At 34.5% G+C, this 26,833-nt stretch overlaps 1 protein-coding gene across 8 annotated transcripts in view; it reads right to left on the bottom strand.

Annotated features, from left to right (window-relative positions):
- Positions 1–26,833, bottom strand: part of LOC145268824 (syntaxin-binding protein 1-like) — a 381,121-nt gene that overhangs the window by 101,908 nt on the left and 252,380 nt on the right. For all 8 annotated transcript variants that reach the window (XM_080124472.1, XM_080124475.1, XM_080124467.1 and 5 more), the window contains 7 exons: positions 22,519–22,667; positions 18,703–18,787; positions 16,586–16,716; positions 15,197–15,304; positions 8,848–9,055; positions 6,800–6,938; positions 4,811–4,920 (listed from right to left, as the gene is read on the bottom strand). In XM_080124472.1, coding sequence (XP_079980598.1) covers positions 4,811–4,920; positions 6,800–6,938; positions 8,848–9,055; positions 15,197–15,304; positions 16,586–16,716; positions 18,703–18,787; positions 22,519–22,667 — 930 coding nt within the window. The remainder of the gene's footprint in view (positions 1–4,810; positions 4,921–6,799; positions 6,939–8,847; positions 9,056–15,196; positions 15,305–16,585; positions 16,717–18,702; positions 18,788–22,518; positions 22,668–26,833) is intronic.

Raw genomic sequence — 26,833 nt, 5'->3', positions numbered from 1 at the left:
TTCCACAGAATGAGAAATATATTTAATCAACAAATATGTTTTGATAGAGTTGATATTTTTCTGGATAGTGCAAAAAAATTTTTTTTGAACAGAACAACCAAAAACATGCAGCCAATGTGTTTAACATTTCTATGAAAATTATGTCCATTGTATTTTAAATATAGAACTGACCCAAATGAGATAAATTAATACTCAGAGTAATATTGTGCTACATAGTTCAATGCAAATAATTGTCAAAGGAAAATTAAAATCTGGAGAAATGTGTACAAAAGAGTAGACTTTGATGATATGGTGACATTGAAAGACAACGGATGAAAGTTTGATGTAGCAGGTTTAAAATGGAGTTCAGAAAAAGATGGATAAATAAAAACCTGGTCAGAGATAGGTTAGTTTTGAAGTTAATTCCTTAAAGCCATCCAACACATGTCAGCATGCAAAGTGAACATTAAACCAATTTTGAAACGGAGCAATTCAAGAGATAAATCAATGAAATGCGCACCTTGCTTGCTAAACCAACAATCTCTGTCACAACTCCCCGCCATTATTCGCGTATCACACTCAGAAAGAATCTCAATCAAAGGATAAACAACTTCAAACAAAAATAAATTTTGTTTATGTCCAGAATTCAACTGGATTAAAAAATAAAAAAAAAAACAGAAAAATCTTTATGAGGTCATGTCACGAAACAATGTCGTATTCCAAAACCCACAAAAAATTAATCCAGCATTTTTTGTTTGTAGAAAATCATTTTTATTTTTTTATAATTTTTAGCAATTAATAGCATTTCTTGTGAATCTATGGAGACCTATAAAGTTCAATTATTTGCTATTAGATCCCATCTATAATTTAAATCTCACCTGTCTGTTTAAATGTATGTATGTATGTTTGTATGTCTGCCTAAAACTTTCGACAGAGGCGACGGATTTTCACAAGATCGGTATTGTTTTGAGCGCAACCCTTCAGACAACAAATATCAGAAAATGAGGTTTTGGAAAACAAATTTCACTAAAAAGCAAAGTTAATGAGCAAGACAGTATAGAACACGTTCAGCTCATTTTTGTTTCATAAAATACAGTTAAATATGATATTTTAATTTATGGAAATTTCGTTAAAAAAAAAGTATAAAACACGCCCAGGTCATTTTATTTATTTATTTTTTTAATTTTGGCCCACATAGCTCTAAAAAGTCAGCCTACAGTTCGAAAACTTTGGAGATCCCAGTTCTAAATGTATAGACTATGATTTTTTGGAATATATATTCTAGGCAACACAGTAACATGAGCACATCATTTTTGTTTGTAAATTTAAAATTTTTTTTTTTACAGATATAACGTTAGGTAATAGAAAATAAAATATGCATCAAGTGCGCTTGAAAGCCAAATCACAACATAATATAAGGAAAATAAACAAATATTTTACTTGTTTGAAATTTATCACAAATATATTTCAGAAGTATACTCCATCTTCAGTGTGTTGTGTTTTGTTTTGTTTTTTTTCTTCCTTACCATGTTGTAAAGTTGGAGAAAGAAGTCTGTTTATAAAGAGCCGCGCGTTGTATCAAGTGGTTGTATTTTGAAATATTTGAACTGTGCATAGGCAACGCCAAAATAACGTCAAGGATGAGAGTTCATATAGAAACGTTTTAATTTGAATAAAATACGCATCAAGTGTGCTTGGACAACACACTGAAGATGGAGTATACCTCTGAAATATATTTGTGATAAATTTCAAACAAGTAAAATATTTGTTTATTTTCCTAATATTACGTTGTGATTTGGCTTTCAAGCGCACTTGGTGCGTATTCTATTTTATTAAAATTAAAACAATGTTTCTATCCTTAACATTAGGTAATATATTTTGATATCCCCAGAATTTTTATTTATAAACATACATGAGTAATGCTTTAATGATTACTAGGGCTATGACAACAGCATATTCTTTTCATTGTTTTTATTCTTGGGTATATATCCGACACAGACACAATCAACCGAGGATCACATCACTCTACATAAAAACATAAGATATCAATGGATATATACCTGAGAATCTAAACAAGGAAAAGAATATGCTGTTGTCATAGCCCTAGCCATTATTAACCAGCAGAGTATTACAATTGTTGGTCAATGCAGTGTGATGTATGAAAGTGAAACCGAGCAAGTGAGGGTTGAGGATATGCGTTGCACGGAGGGAAATGATATGAGAATCATATGATGGCTATGTAATGAGAGTTCTAAAAACAGGCTTAGATCTGATGACTTCAGAGCAGTATAGAGAGATGTGTGCAGAACAGGAGACTTTGTTGGTTTGGTCATGTTGGAAAAAAAATATGGATAAAAGTGCTCGCATAGGTATGGTTTTCTTTCTTTGTTTAACTTTAATTTACCTCAAATAAGGCATATTGCCGCCCAGATGTAAGGGACTACTGTGATTAAGACGAGCCAGATTTATAGTGGGCTTGTTAAGTGGGGAGTTGGGCAGTCAGATGATTGTTTACAAGACATTTGTACGGGAAACAAGGAGAAAATACCATAAAGAAATGATTAGAGTAAAAAAATATTTTTAGTATTTGGAGATTGATTGTGACGATGAAGGAAGCCGTGACATTTTGCTGCTAGTCAGGTTTGTCGGAACAATTTACATTGACGGGATAAAAGCGCAGTAAGTTCACCAGAGCACATTTAATGGGAGATAAAGAAGAGTTGAGATAGCAAAATTGCTGTGTAATCGATTTTTCGCCAACCAGAAAAAAACGTTTTGTATAAAAATATAGAAAATATTCTTTTCTTTTTTTTATTGTCTCCTGTGTGGGCACCAAGCTAGAGATGGAGTGTAGACAGGAGGGTGGGTGGATGGAACCACAAGTTCGTGCACATGTTGCTTCTCTCCTCTTTTGCCTTTTTCTCTGGGCTATATATGTGACCTACTCTCTGCAGGTGCGCTCACCTCAACAGCTGTGTGTCAATTAGTTGACCTTTCACCACCAGTGATATCAATTCTGACAGCTTGACCCCAATTGTTCAGCTGTCATGCATGTAGTTGTGTGTGTGCACCTTCAACACACAACAAAATCAGTTGGAAGTGGAAGACTAAGGAAAATATGGAACAAAGTGAAAAAGGGATTAGAGAGAAAGAGGGATGAATAAAGACTTGGCCAGAGAAAATTTAGTTAGGATTGGTTGGTTGGTTGTTTTTGTTTTACGGCATATCAACCTTTTTCAGGTTATTTAATGCCGAATCTAGTTATTTTGAGGAACGATATTTATGGAGTATATTTTTATTTTTTATTTTTAGGTCAGATTCTATTTAATCCATAGCTGGGACCCTAACAGGTACTACCACTTCGGGTCAGAGTGAACCTGGGAGCAATGGCAATTAAAGGGTGGCTCCACACTCCCCAAGGCCCGCAAGGTGGGGCTTCACCATCGGATAGAGTTTTAGGTCATATCCAGGACCCTTTAGTTAGGAAGTCAATTTCTAAATGCCATCCAACACATGCTAGTACGTAAAACCGACATTAAACTGATGAGGATGATATTACACATTAAATATTATTTTCACCTATATTTCTCGTACATCGTAAGTTTTATTTTTTTGTGTATATTTCTTTTTTTTCTACCGATGGACAAATTTCCTTATCGACACACTTCGTTGTAGATTTAGTTTTGCACTTGCGCATTCTTTTTCTCTTCTCCCATTTCCGACTGAAACATTCTTCTTAACTATTTGTTCTGATTTAACTTAGTATGTATATATAATTCAGAGAGTCCGGAAAATCCCCAAATCCGGCAAATATCCAATCCCAAGCTGGCTGGATAAATGGCTTGTTACCTGTACAAATCGTAAACAAATTAGAAAAGCTGATAAGACAACACACGTCATGCAAATTGTCCATAAAAAAAAAAAAAACAACCATTAAAATCACAAAATATATGTAACTTGACTCAAAGGTTATTAAGCAGAAATGAACAAAAGAAATACGGCCAATTAAAAAAGCCATTAAAAAAAAGAATTTTCAAATATAAAATTAATAAAAAAGCACTTTAAAAATATAAAAAGCAATAAAAAAAAAAGAAAAGAAAAATCAATTTTTGTAAAAGGCTTATCTTTCAAATTTTTTTAAAATACTTAAGAAATATAATTCATTGGCCATATTAAATCATAAAACTAAAGAAATATTTAGGTGCTTGTGCAGTATAATATTTTAACAAATGCATTTCAGGTAAAAAGTACTGTCATGTACTAACAGGTCATGTCAACCGGAGTAAAAATTCCCCAAATTATGAAAAATGACAAAAGTCAAAAAATAATTACAAGTAAAAATAGAATTTATTGAATTATCGAGTTTTATCGTATATTTTAATGTGAAAGAGTTATGCGACCAATTCATAATACGACAACTGACTTATCCCGTCTGCTTTCCTTGAAATCTGCCATTGAAAAAATAGAAACTATCGGGTGGTTAATGTATAGGACCATGAAAAATACATCTACCACATCTTCTACTGGATCATTTTTCATAATTTTTGGAATTTGTACTAATTTCTACATGACATGCAAGTACGTGATAGTGCTTTCACTGGAAATGCTTTTATTCGAAATTCTATTATCCTGCACAAACACAGAAATATCTTAAAATATCTTTACAAATAAAATAAAGCATAATAATTGTTCGAATAGACGAGAAAAAAAAAAGCAGGCAGTGAAAGAGTTAAGCAGATGAAAAAAAAAAAAAAAAAACTGTTGGCAAATTTCCTTGGAGACCCCCCACCCCCTTGTTGCCCCATCTTCAAAAACAAACAAATGTACTCACGTCTTGGATGATGGGAACGCCCAAGTTTTGCATATCATTGATGATCCATTTCTCTTCTGCTGGAATATGAGCGTGTTGAACCAATTTGGCCAGGTTCTCCTCAGAAATGCCTGGAAATAAGCAACACAATTAAAAAATAATGCTGAGAACAGTATTCCTCTACATGAGGCTATAGTGTGCATAAGACTAGAGTAGAAGAAAATTCCATCAAGTGCCGTGAATAGATAATAGATAGAAACCATTTAATTTCATTTTGTTTAAGACATTTTTAATTTTGATTTCAAATGATTTATTTTCCAGTAAGTTTTCGTTATAATGCCTTTAATTTGTATATCACTAGCAGTTCTACCCGGCTTTGCTCGGGCCCTATGTACTGTTCAAAACTTTATGCGCATATGTATATATTAAAAAGTGTGAATATGTACGGTAATGTCTTTCTATATAATAGGCTTCCTTAACTACCATAGAGAAAAGTTGGTAGAGGCCGCAGACGTAAAATTTTTTAAAGTTTGACCCTAATTTTGACCCCTTAACATTTACTATTTTGGGTTCAAATCAATTTATAAAGTTAGATCCACGTCCAAGTAACCTACATTTAAAATTTCAAGTGTTTAGGCCCAAAATTGACGGAGGAGTTTGGCAGAGTTTTCAAAGGTCAAATTGTTGAACTTTGAACCCTTGACAGGCAAATTTCTGGCCGAAAGCCGATTGAAACTATTTTCCCAAATCTCAATACCCCTTACGTCAAATCTCAAGTCTGTAGACCGAAAATTGACAGACAGACATTTTCACTTTTATAGATATATAGATTTGAAGAATGGTTTTCATTCTATCTAATCGTTTTAATTACAATCGTTTGAAAACCATTGTCTCTTCGAAATGTTGAATACAAGATAGAAAAAAAGCAAATTCGCACAATTTTTTTTGTTTTTCGTTTTTACATAGGCATAACCATTTATCAAGGCCAGAGACAACTCGAGGATAAGGGTTAAGAGTGTACAGTAGTCAATTGGACAATATAGTAATCGTTAGTAATAGAAATCCGGTAGATCTGTTAACTTAAGTGGAACGGCTCATCAAGAACTTGTTTACGTTAGACTTGAAAACAATCAAATTGTAGTCAGCTCAATTCCAGCTAGGTCGAAAAGTTGCTGAAACAGCTCACGATACATACAAAGCACAGTAAAATAGTAGTTTTAAGAAATATTTTGGCAGTAACGAGTCTTTAAGATGATGAGCATAGTGGTTGGCTATCAGATGGTGAAAATAGTTGAAACCAATTCCCGCACAGCAATTATACGAAATTGACCTTTAGGCAATTACATATTTTAGAAAGTTAGGGTTAGGATTAAAAATATATTAATAAGTTAGAATAACACTAAAAAGTAGAATCTCATTTTTTAAGTAGGTGGGGGGGGGATACATTAAGCAAGTGTGTTAATTTACAAATTTAGCAAATTATAAATTCTCTTAGTAAAACCATTTTTCTTATATATATATATATATATATATATATATATATATATAGTCTTGGAAGTTTTTAACCTTTAAAACTATACAAAAAAAAAAAAAATTATTTTTTATCATTCGTTAGAAAACTATTTAGTCAGTAAATCATTTAATAATCTGCAATCAATGCATCAACTTGCTCTCTCGAACTTACTATAGTACTAATGTCAATTTAAGGGATCATCAGTTGTTTACCATGAAACACTGTTTCGGGGATTTAAAAACAAAACCATATATTACATCATGGCTCCCCAGCAGTTTTGATCAAACACCACCTTCCTTAATCTTAAGAACACACACACACTGCTCCCTTCCTATCTGCTGCCTGGCAAATGACACAGATGCAATCAGATGTGAACAAAATCACTCAAGAAACGGTAAACAAAAAGCCCTTAAACCTGCGACTCCAATCTTTCTTCTCCAAGCTGCTACAAAAGATGAAGGCAACATTAATTGCTGAATAAAAAAGTGACAACTAACCTCCTTTGTGAATGATGTAAAGTAGAATGATCCGAATTTTATCATAGGCCGAAATCTTTTGATCCAACAAAATTGGAACGATATTCCTCATGTGGTCTCGGATTTTTTCACCCTCAGCATCAGTTCCCATCGCTAGATCCTGGAAAAAAAAAAAAAATAAATAAATAAAAAAAAAAAATGGTACTTATCATAGAAATAATCAACGTCTCAGAAATTATCTGCTTTTCATCTATACACAAATTTATAAGGAGGCAACCTGGGGTGGGGAGTTGAGAAAAAAGATGTTTGTTCACATTACATTTATATCTATGCAGGTCAGCACAGTCGGGGATGTAACACTGCAGGAACAATCAAACAATAAATATAAATAAAAATCCGGGTCAGCATTTTTTCTTCTTTCAACAAAACGTTTTATTATCGTCACTTAAAGTTTCTCGCTTCCACCTGTTCATTTTAGCCTGGCAACCATTTCTCTTACTTTTGACCACATGCTGGGCCCAGCCAGCCCATTCTCGTCTTAGACTTCACACATCCATTTTCTTTGATGCCCACTTTGCTACTGCCCAAGCACGTGGTGTACTTTTTCTTTTTGCATACATTTCCTAATTTGCATATCTGCCTTTTGCGGCTTCTGCTGCTGTCAATCTCTTTGCAAGCCAGCCATCCTCCTCCGTTGGTGCCAATACTTTCCCATGCACTCATATACATTATGTTACAGGGAAAAGGGAGCGGGGAGGGAATTTCCTTAGATTGCTTACCTTTAAAATTCCCTCCTTGTTCTGTATTCCTAACTGTACCAACATAGAGAAAGTTAAATGTAATGTGAACAAACACCTCATTGTCCAACCTCCCGCTAAGATTGTCTCCTATAAAACACACACACACTAGCAGGTAGACCTGACATCGCCTGAGATTGAAAGATGATCAATGAATGTTTCACACTCATATTTCTATTGCCATAAAAATCGGTGAAATCACCCATTTTTCAATCAAATAGATTGATTGTCTAATCCAGTTAGGGACTCATTGCGGTGCACCGGGAGGAAGCTTCACGTGCCTCCTCGCAGTGACTTAGTCTACAATGCACTGTAGAGAACCTACTGTTGATTTTATTAAATTATTTGTCTACATAACAGCTTGAATTAATGTTTAAAATTATTTATCTACATAATAGCTTGAATTAATGTTAAAAGTAAATATAATTCCTTGTTTAAATTTAATGCATCAATAAATATTGTCATTTATTCAATTTTATCTTCGCCATCTATTTTTTGTACTTCTTAAATATGTGAATATATCGTTGTTGGCAGAACTTAGATACGAGTATACATTTTGCTTGTTAAGATTAAGCCAGCTCCGGCTACGAAGTGTTCTAGGTGATCCACAAAGTGCAACTTCATGTCGTATACACTTCAGATGTCACCATTTGCTGCGGCAAACATGCTTGACACGCTGGTTCAGGAAGGCATCTTCCACAGGTTGTTGGTACACCATTACGTGCAGTACCACCTATCACTTACCCGCCATATAGTATGTTGTCATATAGCGCGTTAGTGTGTGCATAGTATGTTGTCATATAGTGTGTTAGTGTATGTGCAGAGTATGTTGTCATATAGTGTGTTAGTGTATGTGCAGAGTATGTTGTCATATAGTGTGTTAGTGTATGTGCAGAGTATGTTGTCATATAGTGTGTTAGTGTATGTGTATAGTATGTTGTCATATAGTGTGTTAGTGTATGTGCATAGTATGTTGCGATTGTGTTAGTGTGTGTTAGTGTTTGCACGCTTGTGTGTTAGTGTGTGCATGGTTGTGAGTTAGTGTGTGTGGAGAGGACAGCTGAAAAAGAAACGATAACTAAAAACAACCTAGACAATGTGCTATTGATAGTTTAAGTACAAAAAATAATTTGAAAAACATTTGATTAGTGAAATACTAAATTTTCTGGATTTGAATAAAAAAGCGGGAGAAACTCACATCCCCGGTACAGTGATTTTATAATTGAAGCAAGCAGCTTTCAAAGAATTTCAACTCCAAAACTTATGCAATACCTGTTCGACTTTGCAGAGTTTATCCACATGCTGTTGGTATTGTTTCATGCAATCCTCTGCAAGATGCAGATGCGTAGAGTATTTTGAAAGTTCTTTTTGGTATTGCGGCATTTTCTTCAACATCTGCGACAAGTCTTTGATTCCGGCCTTATCTGCGGTGCCCATTCTTTTCGCTTCCGCAAACTGCTTCAGTTTTTTGGTGACATTTCTGGAGAGAAAAAGATCATATAGTCAGTTGTATCACGTAACCATAGACCAATAACTTGCATTCTACAAAGTCTTTTAATCTCTGCACATCAGGATATGGCCTATTTCAATGTATAAAATAATATCCTAAACAAATAAACAGATCATTGCGGAACAAGCAGCGCATGCGTGGTCCCCCTCTGGTGCTGTATTTGAGATGACGCCACAAAAAATAGTGAAGAAATGATGAATGTGAAAAATGTGAAGGACCAACGTTGCCTTCACATTTTCGCCAACTATCAGAAAAATCTAATGGATGGGGCAAAAGTTATGGAGTAAAAAGTGTCAGTTTTTGCAATTTGGAGCCATTGGTGACCCCTTTTGAGCCCCTGGGAATGCCGAATCCCAGTGAAAATAGACAAACGGTGCAGTTTCACGCCTTAACACATATATTTGAATTCAGTACCACTATATAGACATACATATCAAGTTTTTGAGTAATATGAAAAAAAGAGCTCCAAAAAGGCATGTTTTTTTAACCCTAAAAGTCCCAGACCAGAATTTTGCCAGGGTCACCCATACTGAATTTATATTAAGAACAATGGCCTCCACATTTTGGCCAAGTTTCAGGAAAATCAGATGGACTAAATGCTATGGGGCAAAAAGTGTCATTTTTGGCCATTTTTAACCTCTTGAGCACCTCTAGGGATGCTGAATCCCAGTATAAATGGATAACGGTGCAGTTTCAGGCCTTAACACACGTATATTTGAGTTGACCACCGTGAAAAACCATTATATAGACAAGTTTTTATTAAGAAGTATGAAAAAAGAGCTACAAAAAGGGGTGTTTTTAGCACTAAAAGTCCCTGGGGATGCGAACCAGAAGTTTGTCAGGGTCACCCATACTGGATTTATATTAGGAATAATGAACTTCACATTTTGGCCAAGTTTCAGAAGAAAAATCTAATAGATGGATCACAAGTTATAGGACAAAATGAGTCATTTTGACCTCTTTTAAGCTCCTGGGGACGCAACGGGAATTTTCGGCAAAAATTTTTTTTACTGTGCATATCTGTTGCATGAAATAGAATTTGTGGCAAAATTTCAGGAAAAACTAATTGACGGTTATCTGGCAATTGTCCAAACTAACGGATGCACAGAAGCAACTGAAAACATAGATCCCTCTCTGATAAATCGGGGGACCAATATATATTCTTGGCAACACTATGAGTAATATGGGCACATTTCTATTTTTTTTGTAAACTAATGAACCGGTTATTATGAATTTTGGAATACATATTCTTGGCATAATGAGTAACACATTCTTTTTTCTGAACTTTAATATTTAGAGAGTGTGCCCACTAACATTTGTTCCCTCCCCCCCCCCCCCAACACAAAAAGAAAATTAAAATAAGTTTGTGACCCAACCAGCCACGGTGGAACAAGATTATCCCGGAAGGAGGGGTTATAAAGAGCTAAATTAGAGCTATGGTTGAAAATTATCCCAAAAAGGGGCCAGTGAAAGAGAAATCAGAGCCTTTTTATTTTAATGGTAGGTCTGGGAAAACAGCAGATCACCCTGCCGGTGGAAGGAGAGATAGCTTGGTCACCAATGTGAAATACATTTTTCTTGTAATGGAAAAAACAAAGTTGAATTTATAAAGCGATAAACTGTAAAGGTGACTATTTGGATGTATTAGCGAATTGTTTAGGCTAGAGTTTGGACCTGGGAGTCAAGGACGGCTCCCGGTGTATGAGAAAATTATTGATGAGAACCTTGCAGTGGAAAATTACCCGATTTAGATGTGGGGGAGAAGTAGCTGATTATCCAATCAGGACGAACCAAAGTGTGACCGATTGGACGATGATTGGTTAGCTGGAACACCTTGGTAGGTTCTGACCCACACCAGCCACATATACATAAGCTAGTGCAGATAAAGAAAAATGAGTCTGCAGGGAGTTTGCAGTAGTGAGTTTGAAATCAGGAGGAAGTGGGGTGGGATTTGGGGGGGGGGGAGAACTGTCTCTGCTTCCACACCCCGCCGTTCGAGAAGCACCTGCCCTTTGGTGAAAAGTAAGAAATCAGTTGTTGAAACCTAGACTGAGGCCCATTCATCGACTATCGTAACTACTAGAAAAAAGAAACTTGCAATCGACATGTTATTCCTTTTATTTTTGATTCTCCTGTGAAAAACTGTACATACTTATTTTATTTCTCTCTTTTGTGATTAATTAATTTCATATGAAAACTACAGCCAGGGCCAAGTTGTTTATTGTTGTTAATATTTACAAGTGAACTTAAAAAAGAAAGAAACAACCAAGTTGAATGACTTTTCAACGTTAGAAGGATAGAGGAGATCATCACTTCTGCGTCCAACAGCATATCAACCCTGTCTTCATGAGAGCGACTGGAACTGTGTCGCACGACCTTGGTGGATGATCGAGTCAACCACCTAGGACTACATGTTGTGTGTCTTGTCATTAACAACAGATTTGGTCATATTGGTAGCCGTGACACGGATACAACTCTGAGAGAATTGTCTATTACACTTGTAACCAGCGGTGCGGACACCTAGGACTACACCTAGGGGTGGTGAGGTTACAGTTAGATACAAACAAATGAAGTGCCTTCAATAAGTTTCCAGACATTTTTTTACAGGCATTTAAAATTGTCATAGACTCTTGAAAATTCACTATGTTATTACTATACGTCTTATGAGATGACTGACCAACTTTTATGAGGGTGTGGAGGCAGGGACAGTTCCCCAGAGTTCAAATGAATAGCTACAGAAGGAACTGGAATACACCCTACTAAAGCTCGATTGTCACAGCTGGTGAATTTCAAAAATGTAATCTGGATGTGAAAACATTTTAGAAGAATGATATGCAATGAAATTCTGTTTCAAACTTTGAAAAAATGTCACAGAAACATATGGAACGCTTCAAACTGCTTTTGGATCATCTTGTATGAATCGTGCATCAGTTTTTAAGTGGCATAAGAGATTCAAGGAAGGCAGGGAGTCTGTGAGGGTTGTATGTATGTATGTATTTATGTGGGAGGAGTAAGGAAGTCAGAAAACCAGAGTTGATTGGCCAAATAAAGAATTTCATAGATAAGGATTATCATGTGTCTATCGAGACAATAAGTTCGCTGTCAGTGGGAACTGTACATAATTATTCACGAGGGACTTAAGATGCAGAATATTTGCATGAAGTTTGTTCCAAGGGTATCTTCATCCTTATCATGTGTGCATCGTTGCTAGCTTGTGTACATGTTTGTGTGTGTGTGTGCATCGTGACTAGCTTGTGTACATGTGTGTGTGTGCATCGTGACTAGCTTGTGTACATGTGTGTGTGTGTGTGTGTGTGTGTGCATCGTGACTAGCTTGTGTACATGTGTGTGTGTGCATCGTGACTAGCTTGTGTACATGTTTGTGTGTGTGTGTGTGTGTGCATCGTGACTAGCTTGTGTACATGTGTGTGTGTGCATCGTGACTAGCTTGTGTACATGTGTGTGCATCGTGACTAGCGGGTGTACGTGCATCGTGTATAGCGGGTGTCCGTGTGTGCGTGCATAGCGGGTGTACGTGCGTGCGTGCACAGCGGGTGTAAGTGCGTGCGTGCACAGCGGGTGTACGTGCGTGCGTGCATAGCGGGTGTACGTGCGTCGTGTATAGTGGGTGTACGTGCGTGCGTGCATAGCGGGTGCGCGTGCATGTATCGTGTATAGCGGGTGTACGTGTGTGTGTGCATCGTGTATAGTTGGTGTATGTGTGTGTGTGGATTAGCATTCTTTGAAACTCTGCAGATTAAGGATTACCTAACCCGTTTTGAGCTTTTTCATTTGGTTGGGGTTAATATATAAATAACAATATTTATATTTGTCTTTTGAGTTTGCTTTTGCTTTGATTAGTAAACTCTTTCTTAAAGTTTCTGCTTATATATACATACTAGCAAGGAAACCCGATGTTGTCCTGGAATGATTGAGGATCAACAAAGTTTCCATTCTCCCATTCTTTTATCAAAATCAGTAAAATTGCTAGTTTTTCAATCAAATCGATTGATTGCCCTTATTGAAAACCCATCGCAGTGTACTGGGAGGAAGCTTCACATGCCTCCCTACAGTGACTTAGTCCACACTACATTGTATTCTATATTGCACTGTAGAGAATCTACAGTTTATCTTATAAAATTATCTCTAAATAATGGCTTCAATAAAGTTTTAAAATTCAAAAGTCAAGTATCATGGTTCAATTGTGCTCTAAAAAAAAAAAAAAAAACATTCATTCTGAACGCACCCCTGTTGTATCAAAGAACCAATTGTTGATTTTATGTAATTAATTTCCACTAGCAGGGTGACCCGACGTTGGTTGGGATTTCAAGAGGATTAACAAATGTTCCACACTTCTAATACTTTTATTGCCACTGAAATCTGTGAAATCGCTCATTCGTCAATCAAATCGTCCGCCTGCTCTAGTCAGGAACTCCCTGCTGTGCACTGGGAGAAAGCTTCACATGCCTCCATGTAGTGACTTAATCCACAATTCATCGTAGTCTACTTTGCACTGTAGAGAACCTACTGTTGATTTTATGAAATTATTTTTTAATTTTATAAAATGACTTGAATTAAGTTTAAAATGTAAAAGTCAAGTACAATGGTCCAATTATACTCTAAACAGAAACATTTATTTTGTAACGTGCCTCTGTCTTGTCAAAGAACCTGCTGTTGATTTTCTAGACCAAGCTATTCTGCTTGTGTGGTGATAAAACTTCTTAAATGCAGTTATGTTGATAGGCTGCATAAAAGTGTTAACTTTGACCAAAATTGAACTGTTTGTTCTTTAATCAGATTTCTTTGATTATCGAATTTTGATACTTATCAGAGGCATTCCGATACAAAATCCATCTAAAAACACTCCCAGGCACATAAGGTACGTGCGTGAAATTAAAAAAAAAAACAAAAAAAACGGCCCAGTCGTTTTGGAGTCTATAGGAAACTCTCTCTCTCGTGCGCGCGCACACACAAAGTACCTTTTATATATAAGTAGAGAAAATCACTTGAATTAAAGTTAAAAAACACAAAAGTCAAGTATCATGGTCCAAGTGTGCTCTGAAAAGAAATATTCCTTTCAAACGTGCCCCTGTCTTAGAAAAGAATCTACAGCTTATTTTATAGGCTGGACCTTTCTGATTGTGCAGTGGCTTCTCAAATGCACTTGTGATGTTAGGCTGTATAAAAGTGTTAACGATGTTCAAAATCTCTCTGCTTATCTCGCCATTGTTTTCAGTCGTCCTGGAGTTCTTGCCACTGGACTCAAGTAGTGCCGATTCAGGAGAAGTGTGATTGGAGATTGTGCAACACTTGTCTCATAATTATACGCGCAGCTAAGTTTACAGGAGGTGTCCATTGTCTTTTATGATTGAATGGAGGCAATAATGACAGGTACATACATACAAAGACTTTTCTTTATTTTTTTTTTTTTTAACTATGAACGTACACCAAAATATTTTTTTGGTTTGGTTGTTTTGCTTTACGGAATATCAACCCTTTTCGGGTTATTTAATGCCGAATCCAGTTATTTTGGAAATGGTATTAATGTTGCATCCAGTTATTTTGTAGAAGGTTTTTATTCTTCAAGCTCTTTGTATCTTCAATTGTTAGTTTGTAGGGTTTGGTTTGCTTGTTTTGTAGTGGATTTTATGGTTTTTGTTACTTACCCTGCAGAACGTGAATGAGTTTTGCAATGGGAGAGGAGAAAACAGTTACACTATTAATGCTTGGTACATTTTAGGGAGATAAGAAGAGAAATGGGAAGAAGTAAACAGTGTGTTGGGGTTCTCGCAGAACGTAAGTTTTTCAAAAGGAAGTAGAAAAACGAAAAGCATCGATGTTATGTGCATTTCCTCTAAAAAAAATCCAATATCTTCAGCCAGCCTGATCTGATAGCACCAGAAAATATTTTTTTTAATATCATTGAATATATAAAAAAGCAATAGTAACATACATTCATAAGAGATAAAAATATCCGGTATTGTGACAAAGATATCGTAACATGATTGATAAGGGTGTCAGGTTACACTCTTTGTGACCCTGTTTTTAAGTCTAGATAGAATCCTTTTTTTTTTTTTTTTTTTTTAATATTCCATACAAGCATATACTCACTGAGAAACAACGGCAATATGTTGATGTCTCATTTCGACCCAGAGGTCATCTTTTTCATCCAAGAGTACCTCTTTCTCAGGTACTTCATTGCCGCCAGTATTCACGTATCTGAAAAAAGATAATCATAATAAAACAAATATAGGATCAGTGGAAATTCTGACTGCTTTATTTATATATATATAAATATATATATTATATAAATATAATATTTGTATAATAAACAGACTAATATTATTATATTAGTCTGTTTATTATACAAATATTACTGGTTACATATGTGCATACAGGTTTCAGACTAAAAAAACTGATATTGAAATATCTCAATATCAGTTTTTTTTTTGGTCTGATTAAGTGTTGTCCATGAATTGCGACTCCACTGAAACCTGTATGCACATATGTAACCAATGTTTGTATAATAAACAGACTATATACCAGCTCTGTCTTGCATTGAGCACTCTTTAATAATCACGCGAGTTTCATTGGATTTACAAATATTTTGCATTAATTTTCAAACATTTTAATTTCCCAATATATATATATTTTTTTTCAGAATGTGTGAGAGAATATATAATCATTTCCACTACCAGATAACATTGCAGCCAGTGGCTTGCGGGACTCTTGCTGACTACAATGTTGCCTGGCAGTGGAAATATATATATATATATATATATATATATATATATATATATATACACATACATACACACACACAAGTGGGGGGGGGGTCCCGGTCGTAAAATATGCTTAAATATGATACTTTAATTGTCCAGATATTGTATATATTATAAAGTCGTGATTTCAAAAGTTCAAAAAAAAAAATAAGAAAAAAAAAAAAAATAAAATAACGTTTGAGTAGTTATCAGCTAGAATCGAAACCAAAAGCAAAACTTCAAAACTGGTGACATTCACAAGAAACACTCGTCTAGCAGAAAACACTATCAATAATTTCCCCCACTCTTTATCAGTGCCTAAACCTAAACGTAGATTCCATGAACAAAGCTTCTTTCTTAGAACTGCATGCCTACGTTTTCCTGCTTTCCAGCCAACTACAATATGGTTGTCTTCAAGTCTAATGTAAACAAGTTTTTAATGAGCTGTTCCATATAAGTTAACAAAGTTATGGAATTTCCATTACTAACGATTACTATATTGTCCAATTGTCTACTGTACACTCTTTAACCCTTATCCTCAAGTGAACTCTTGGCCTTGATAAGTGGTGATGCCTATGTAAAGAAAAAAAAAAAGGAGGAGGTAATTCCCGAGATGACAATCTTATGGCAACAAAACAGATACTATGCTATTCCCCACCTGTTAAAACTTTGGGTTTGGTTGCTTTTGTTTTACGGCATATCAACCCTATTCTTAACGATTGCTTTCTTTTCAACTTACTTGTAAACGTCATTTTCAATGGGAAGAAGATCGTACGCCATTGCTTGGAATGTTAGCTCATGAAGAAGAGGGGAGATCGGATCAAACCCTCGGTCAAGGATCAGAAGTTGGGAGCGATCCTTTTGTGGACCCTGTAAAAGAAAAAAAAAAGAAAATTTTAGTTTGACAAAAACCCAAACAAAATATGCAAATTTTCTAGAATCAGTATCATTTCTAATTGGTTGGATCGGTTTTGTTTTTAAAACCTCTAATAACTAAATTGCGTACATCTATATATATCAAAGTGAAAATGTATGTATGTATGTTTGTGTGCCTGCTAAAAACTTTCGACAGACAACCAAAATTCACAAACTCGGTATCATATCGAAGCCCCATCCTTCGCTCGAAAAATTGGTAAAAAAAAAAAAAAAATGGGGGGGGGGGGGGAGGGGGAGGGTGTCAACAAAAACGGTCTTCTTGTGACTATGAGCGGTTTTACGCATGCGCCAGATGACGTCATAACCTGATTTACTTTAAATAGTTGAAAAACTGAACAAATTTCATGTATGTCGCGTTAGGTCAGTTGATTAGCGCGTTGGTTCGTTATCTAAACGTCTTGGGTTCGAATCATATTTTTTTTGAAGTAAGATAGTAAAATTTTATGAGTATCAAAGGAGTGACTGTGTTGCATAGGATTCTGAAAAAAAAAAAAAAAAAAATGGGAGGCAGATAATCTGAGAATTCAAATCCTTCCGGCCGGGTAGTATCTGTTCTGTAATTTGTCCTTGATCAATGTAAGGGGAAACCCTTCATACTGAAACAATTACTATTTTTTTGGATACTGCCAGAGTGTCCTCTTTTGGGGGGGGGGGTTGCTTTTCTCCCACATTAAAAACGACCTTCGAGGGAGGTTTAAAAGCAACGCCATTTCTGCAAGTCATCTTTTCTGATTGACTACATTTAATTTAAACACTTTACACTTCCGGTCGCGTCATGGAGTAGGGGTAAGACGTCAGGTTTTCTTTCACTTTTGTTTCTGCCTTCGCGTCACGGGTTCAAGCCTGCTTACCTACTACCACTTTTTTTTTTTTGTACTCAACACACACCTCCAAACACCTGGGCAATGCCGGGCACCCCCACTAGTACCATCTAAGTCTCATGTTCTGAACACATTTCTCTATACTCTCCAGATATTATATTCCTCTTAGCTCATCAGAACTTAGCCTGGCTTTTAGACTAACTTTAAACATCCATTGTATTGTTCTTATATCATTTCTCTCCATGCAACACATGTCCTCAACCTTCACTGACCAGGTTCAACTTCCATGCATTATCACACTGCAGACATATGCCTTGTAGATTCTTCTCTTGGTCAACAGTGGTAACACTATGCTGGTTAATACACAGCCGAAAATTGGTCCTTTGATCAATGTAGGCGAAACCCTTCATACTGAGACAATTACTATTTTTTTGGATACTGCTCGAGTGTCCTCTTTTTTGGGGAGAGTTGCTTTTCTCCCACATTAAAAACGACCTTCGTGGGATGTTCAAAAGCAACACCATTTCTGCAAGTCATTGTTTTAATTGACTACCTTTAATTTGAACGCTTTACACTTCCGGTTGCGTCATGGAGTAGCGGTAAGACGTCAGATTTCCTATCTTTTCTGCCTTCGCATCACAGGTTCAGGCCTGCCTACCTACTACCACTTTTTTTTTTTTTTTAACACCTCCGAGCAATGCCGGGCAACCAGGCTAGTAGATCATAAAGATTTTTCTGTAATTACTAGATTCATGTTATAATGCCGACAAATTCCTATTAATCATAAAATTGATTTTCCTTACTTGAAAATAAAACTACTTGATCAGTTTATGTGATTTTTGGAATATGATATTTACATTGCATGACAGGTATATACATCAAAGATTGTTCTTTATTTTTTTTTTTATTTTTTAGGTGGAATTCTAAATAACAATCCGCAATTACAGCTAGTGTGTTTTGATATTACACTTCATCTTTTTTACCCTCGGTTGGTGAAGGATAAATCCTTCTAGACAGACAAGAAGCACAAAAATAAAAAGCTTCATTATTAAAGAAAAATCAGAATTTGTTTTGGAGAGTGCATAGCTGCGCAACTTACCTCTCCCATCGTAGGATCATCAGCTCGATAAGCGTCAAGTTTTTGTTGTACTAGCTGAGCAAAAGTTGCGTTCTCGTCAAAATCCCTGTAGAAAAAAAAAAAAAAAAAAAAATTAAAAAACATGCTTAAAGTTTAACTAACGGCAAATATCACAGATTCATACTATGGACAGCAAACCTGTAATGGGCAAATTATTTAGCTAAGAGAAAAAAAAAACTCAAACACAAAATAGGCCGCTTTGAAATAGTAATGCTCCCTTGGATACAAGGTTCCAGGCGGAGATTGTGAACCACTTGAAACTTTCCAAAAGTAATGCTCATACCAGACATTGGGTCCTTATGGACAGTAAGTTTGGTGTTTGTCTAGAATTCCCCCATATTAAAAAAAAAAACAAAAAAAGAAAAATTTGTATGATTTAGGTACCCATAACATAACAGAAATATCATATTCCAAAAATCATATAAATTGATTAAGTATTTTTTTGAAGTAAGATAATAAAATCTTATGAGTATCAAAGGAGTGACTATTTTGCATAGGATTCGGAAAAAATAAAAAAAATGGGAGGCAGATAATCTGAGAATTCAAATCCTGCAAGATTTATATTGTAAAGCCTATGAATTCTAATTAACCATTTAAAAATTAATTTCTTTATAAAAATTAATTTCACATGAATAATTTAAGCAATTTTGGGAATATGATATTTTCATTTCATCACAGGTAGACGCATCATACAGATTTTTTTTTTTTTTAGTATTATTTTGATTCTTTTATCTAATGTTCTCATCTCAAGTATTTTCACGTCTCAGTCGTTGTAATCTCCAATCTTCTTCAGGGGTATCTTGTCAAAATCTGAAATCTTTAAGGAATTTCAAATGGAAACCTTTATTTAATCCATAGAGGTAGCATGCTCCTGTTTCATTAGCCATGACTGGGTAAAAGTCCTAAGTAATTCACAATTGTATTCTGAATGTCACCTGCACTGTGGATTGAACTTTCTATCTCCAAACTGAATGTTACCAAATACTTTATCCACTACACCACATGTCAAAGGTTACATCGACTGAAATGTGGTGAAAATAACGCTTAATACGAGAACCGTTATCTAAAGCTTAATACGAATAATCAAGGTTTTATCTAGAAAATTCAGAAACACGATAAATTTTTCCTTTTTTTTTTTTTTTTTTTTTTTTTTTTTAAATACAGAGTGGATCGATAAAATTGTCAGCCTACAAAAGACGACAGGACTCCATTTCTGTTTGATGAAAACTGGGGGTTTGCATTACTGTACACAGATTTGAAAAATTTGTCAAAAAACAAATATATAACAAATAAATGTTATCAAAAGCAAGATAAGTTACTTTTCTACATAACTGGATAATTTTCTAGTGTTTTTATTTAATGTAACATGTTTATTCAACTCGAAAAACAGTGTTTACCGATGCATTAGAAAATTTAAAATGGCGCCAGACTCTCTCTTTGACATGGTAGGTTGGGAAAAGGAGTTAATAAAAAATATACATAATACTGTTAAAAACCCACCGATTATATGTCAGCCAATGTCACAGTAACATATATTGACCCAGTTTCTAACAATATTTTGTCTAGCTTTTTATTTTCCCCCCAAACTTACCGTGTCAAAGACGGACACCATTTTTAATTTTCCAATACATCTGTAAACACTATGTTTTTCGAGCTGAATAAACATGTTACATTAAATAAAAACACTAGAAAATTATCCAGTTAGGTAGAAAAGTAACTTATCTTGCCTTTGATAACACTTATTTGTTATATATTTGTTTTTTTGACAACTTTTTCAAATCTATGTGTACAATAATACAAACCCGAAACTGGTTTTCTTTTTTTTGTTGCAAACCATCAACTAGTTGGTCAGTTATGTACAAATCCCGAGAGAGATAAGAGCCTTCTATCATGTCTGAAAGTGACACAATGTTCAATAAACAAGATTGGAGATGTACTACTGTACAACCTTTTTGGATTATTTAACACCAAATCCAGTTATTTAGGAAACAGTCTTTATGCTTCAAGTTCTTTATATCTTCAAATATTTGTAGAATTTGGTTTGGTTGTTTTATGGCTTATCAGAGTTGTGTGATCAATTCAGTATGGTTTGGTTATTTTGTTTTATGGCATATCAACCCTTTTCAGGTTATTTAATGCTGAATTCCTACCCCGTCGCGGTTAACACCTGACGAAGGCCAGAGGAATAGTTGGCCGAAACGTTGTGAAACAGGAACTATAATGAGATGAGGATAATAGATTAGTTACAAAGGGAGTTAAGTATTTTTTGAAAACTGAAAATATTTGTCCAATTCAGCAAAACTTCATTTTCACTAGTTGTCTTCGAAAACTGTTTTCATTAATAATTAATTTTCTAACTTATCGCTTTTCATAATTTTCGGTTTGGTTGTTCTGTTTTATGGAATATCAACCCTTTTCGGGTTATTTAATGCAGAATTCAGTTATTTTGGAAATAGTATTCATGTTGCATCCAGTTATTTTGTAGAAGGTTTTCATTCTTCGAGCTCTTTTGTATCTTCAATCGCAAGTACATCTTGGTATGCGTCTGTCTTCCAACTCGACCAACTTCGACTCAATCATCTCGAACTCGTCTGTTATCTGGTTCTAACCGACTAACTGCCTACGCGTATGTATAAAACTATTTTTGTTTAACTCTCTGACTACATGATGTTAATTTTATGTTTTACAGCATATCAACCCTTTTCAGGTTATTTAATACAGAATCCAGTTATTTTGGAAATAGTATTCGTTGCATCCAGTTATTTTGTAGAAGATTTTTATTCTTCAAACTCTTTGTATCTTCAATCGCTAGTTTGTAGTGTTTGGTTTGGTTGTTTTGTCGTGGATTTTAACGTTTTTGTTCCCTCACCTGCAGAACATGAATGAGTTTTCCAATGAGAGAGGGAAAAGGGTTACACTATTAATGTATGGTACATTTTAAGTTAAGAAACCAGTCAGGAAGTGGAGGAGATAGAAAGAGTAAGGAGAAATGGGAAGAAGGAAAAGGGGGGGGAAAAAAAGGTTGTTGTTTCCATTTTTGCAGAACATAAAAAAGTTTTGCAAAAGGAAGCATCAAAACAAAAAGCATCAATGTTATGTGCATTTCGTCTCAGGATTGGTTGGTTGTTTTTGTTTTACGGCATATCAACCCTTTTCAGGTTATTTAATGCCGAATTCAAAGATTTTGAAGAAAGATTTTTTAATAGAATATATTTGTTGTTTTCAAGTTGGTTTCTATTTAACCCATAGTTGGGACCCTAACAGGTACTACCACTCCGGGTCAGAGCGGACCTGGGAGCAATGGCAATTAAAAGGTGGCTCCACACTCCCCAAAGCCCGCAAGCTGGGGCCTCACCACTGGATATAGTTTAAGGTCATATCCAAGACCTTCGTCTCAGGAAGCCAATATCTTCAGACAGCCTGATCTGGTAGCAGCAGCATTTCACTATGACAAACTGACATCTCCCTTGACCTAAATGCCGCTATTTTTAAACAAAAAAATGTCAAATCATAATTGGGGATGATTTTTTTTTCGTTAAAAATATATCTCACATATCTTCTAATCTTCTACTCCGTCATTTTTATAATTTATACGAATTTCAACATGACACGTAAGTATATAATGTTTTCACTTGAAATGTATTGACTTAAAATACCAGTATTCTACCTCAGCTCCAAACTCTCTTCAATGTTTTTTTTTTTTTTTTTTTGAATAATCTTTAATCTTCCTACCCATTCCTTTTATTTTTCCTTTTAGAAAATACAAATCTTACTTACGATCGATATCGCACGGAAGGATACTCTCCGAGAGTTGCGCATAGAGTAGCAATCTGTTCCGCACATCTCTCTTTGTTTGGCATCCCCCCTTGCGCACGAGATGGGTTGTAATAGACTTGGAATGTATCGGGTGAATCCAAAGAGAAAATCTAGAGGGGGAGGAAAAAAGAAAAAAAAAATTCATTCGTTATCATTAAACAATGTTATTAGCATTATAACAACGTAATTTTATATAGTTAATTAAAAAAAAAAAAAAAAAACGTGCAGAAAAAATACAAATGGTTGAGAAATCATTTTTAATCAGTAAATCTTGCAAGAAGTTCTTTTCAGAATTGTTAGACCATCAGTTACCCGTTGGATCAGTATTTGCTTATATATATATATATATATATATATATACACACACACACACATATATATATATACACACACATATACTAGTAAACCTTCCGGCGTCGCCTGGTTGTAAAATACACTTAAATATGACATTCTAATTTATGTAGTTTATTTATTATAGAGCCAATTCTCTACTGATTATTATACTGTATCCAATATATAGTAGCAGCCTTACCCCGGTGTGGCCCAGTCATAAAATATGCTTTAATATATCAATTTATGCAGATTTCATATTTATTATTAGAGAGTCAATCCTCTACTGATTATTATATTGTACCCAATATTGCACTTAAAGAGGTGGTTAAAATCTTAAAAAGATCACTCGATTGAATTGTATGATATAGTGGATGAATGTCTGGCATCTGGTAGGATGTCCCATCCCCGCTAAAACAATATAAATATATATATACTAGCAAAAGTACCTGTCGTTGACTGGGTTCAAAAACAGTCTACAGAAAATGGACTCTGATTTATGAAAGTATGATAGGTTATGAAAAGGAAGGGTTGTAAAGAGATAGCTTCGAATTTGGGCGTATCAAAACCAAAGCAAAATATGATGAAAGTAAAAATAAAATAGATAACCCCCTAATTTATTATACCATACCTGTTCACACTGAAATACTTATAACAATATTCTGTGGATCTATATTAAAAAACCTTGTTAAACTTTGTGACATATTTCCATTCTATGGAGGTCAGGTGTGAATGAACACCCCATAATTTTATCATACCATATTTCTTCAAACTGAAACATGATTATCAAAGTATACTTACGCAGATAGATATGAAAAGTCTTTATTAAAGTTTGTGCCTATTTCCATTCTATGGAGGCCAGGCACGAACGCAGACCCCACAATTTTATTATACCATCCCTATTAAAGTTAAAACATACTTATCAAAGTATTATTATGTACATCTATATCAAAAACACTTGTAAACGTTTTTTTTTTTTTTTTTTTTAATTCAAAAATTTTTTTTATTTCCATACTTTGTGGACCAGGCGCGAACGCAGGCCCCACAATTTTAATGCATCATCATTATGCCAGATCAAACATACCTATTCCTGTGTTTCGATACATCTTCTATCATTATATGTAATCAGTTTTCTATAATAGTCAACCATATAGGCGCCTATTCGTGACCAGACACCACACACACACAGACATTCAGCTTTATATTATTTATATATATATATATTACTTAATATTGAATTAGCTCTAGGATATTTACCTATCGAGCTTATTATATATCTAAATTACAACGAGCACTTTCTCTTTCCTGTGTTTTGATTGCACTAGTGATTTCACTGTTACATTGAAATACACTCAGCTCTTTAGACTATTGTTCTAATCTCCTTTAAATTATATATATATATATATATGAATTAATCAAGTAAATTAAAATGTACATAACTAAAAATTCAAAAGTGCTCAATACACGTGTAGGGCTTTTATTAAATTATATAAACAAAAAAATCTGTATGCGGATTAATCTACATTTCAATGACATCAGGGGTTTAATAATCTAATTTGTATGCGATTCATATATTGTTTTACAGCTTTACTGTTTATTCGCGTGAAGAGACATTCTCTCGGCAAGCAGAGAGAATGTCTCTTAGGTTTGGATGTGATCAGTCTCTAGGTGATATTTTACATATTGGTATTTTAGACGTATAGTGTATCTTGTTTTTTTTTGTTTTTAATACACTATCGTTTTTTTTTTTTAACGTATCGTCTCCAATTTTATTTCAAACGTATCGTCTCCAATTTTATTTCAAACGTATCGTCTCCAATTTTATTTTAAACGTATCGTCTCCAATTTTATTTCAAACGTATCGTCTCCAATTTTATTTCAAACGTATCGTCTCCAATTTTATTTCAAACGTATCGTCTCCAATTTTATTTCAAACGTATCGTCTCCAATTTTATTTTAAACGTATCGTCTCCAATTTTATTTCAAACGTATCGTCTCCAATTTTATTTCAAACGTATCGTCTCCAATTTTATTTCAAACGTATCGTCTCCAATTTTATTTCAAACGTATCGTCTCCCATTTCACTTGATTTTATTAGTAAAAAAAGGAATCCCTCGATCCAGCATATGAAAAGTGAGGGTGAAACCAGTCAGCTGGCCTCCCCCATTAATTTTTTTTTTTTTCTATTTCCCACTTCTAATCATGAACATCAAAACGGGTCTTCCTGTCATGATTGCAATATATATATATATATATATATATATATTGCATACACAAGGTGCCTTCAATAAGTTTAAAGACTTTGTACAGGTATTTAAAATTGTCATACTCTTGAAAATTTAGTATGTCCACTATACCTTATTAGATGACTGATTAATTTTTATGATTTCAGGTTCAAATGAACAGCTACAGCAGGAATTGGAATACACCCTACTAAAGCCTAATTGTTACAGCTGGCGAATTTCAAAAATGCAATCTTAACATGACACTTTTAGAAGAACAATTTGCAATAAAATTCTGTTTAAAACTGTAAAAAAAAAAAAAAAAAAAAAAAGCCACAGAAATGTATAGAATGCTTCAGATTACTTTTGGATCATCTTCCATGAATTGAGCATCAGTTTTTGAGTGGTATAAGGGTTTCAAGGAAGGCAGAGAGTCTGATAGATGTTGAAAGGTGTGAGAGGAGTAATAAAGTCAGAACACCAGAGTTGATTGGCCAAATAAAGAATTTCATTGATAAGGACCGTCGGGTGTCTATTGAGACAGTAAGTGCACAGTTTGATGTCAGTGTGGGAACAGTACACAATTATTCATGAGGAACTGAAAATGCGGAAAATTTGCGCGAATGCACCACTCCGCAACTCCATCCTTGTCACACGACCAAGATGGGCATCAAGATAATTATGTGAAGGAGACAATCTATTCGAGAGCAAAATAAAATGTCCGACAAACTGAGGACATGGAGATAAACAATTTTTATTCAACTGTTATATATTAGGGCCCTACATCAGTAAGTAAAGATTATGTTAACTAGTATGAATTTTGGCAAGGGCTACATTAAGTATATGTCACGATAACCTGGCGGCAAATGGAAATAGACTCAGTGACTCTAGTGTGATTGGGTGAGGTTTCAAAAGGTTAGCTCCCCAGACAAATTGCACAAGAAATGCAGGTTTTGAATGATTAGATAGAAATGAGCACATGTTTGGTGGACAAAATAGAGTTTTAAGCAATCAGACTGAGAAAGCAAGAGAGACAACATGTCTTCTGAAAATGTAAAGATAAACTAAGTGAACATCACCTCAATGATGACGTCTGCATCTCTCGTCCCAAGTAAAAGAAAAAACTAATTAGAATTAACAATTGGTCTCTCCTCCAAAAACCCTTCTCTAAATAAAACCTTTAAAAACCGACAAATCTCCATTGTGTTCTATGTATGAGTAGATTTGTCTCGAGTTGATTAACTAGGAGAGAATCGTGGCTCACACATATAAAGGCGACGATGAAAAGAATGAATACCAGTGACAGCGCACGTACGTAAAAAGAATTTGTATTTTGATTGCTCACTGGCAACAAAAAAAAAACAAAAAACACACAAATGTATAATTGTACGGATTTGTTGGGAACGATATGTGCAGAAATGATCATTTAACATTTTGTTCATTGTTATAAAACCCTTTTTCCTTTTCTTACTTTTTTATTTTTTTTTTACTTTTTTTTATTTATTTTGCTTTTTTTTGCTTTTTTATTTATTTATTTTGCTTTTTTTATTTATTTTGCTTTTTTTTGCTTTTTATTTTGCTTTTTTTTTTGCTTTTTTATTTATTTATTTATTTTTTTTGCTTTTTTTAAATTTTTTTTTTTTGCTTTTTTATTTATTCCCATTCTTTTTCCTTTCTCTTTTTCCTTGATCAACTTTATTTTTTTTTTGCTTTTTTTATTTATT

The sequence above is a fragment of the Euprymna scolopes genome, chromosome 44 (assembly GCF_053919585.1).
Source record: "Euprymna scolopes isolate OS-2025 chromosome 44, ASM5391958v1, whole genome shotgun sequence".
Lineage (NCBI taxonomy): Eukaryota > Metazoa > Mollusca > Cephalopoda > Sepiida > Sepiolidae > Euprymna > Euprymna scolopes.
Note: the sequence above shows the minus strand (reverse complement) of the source record. Positions and strands in the feature narration are given on the sequence as shown.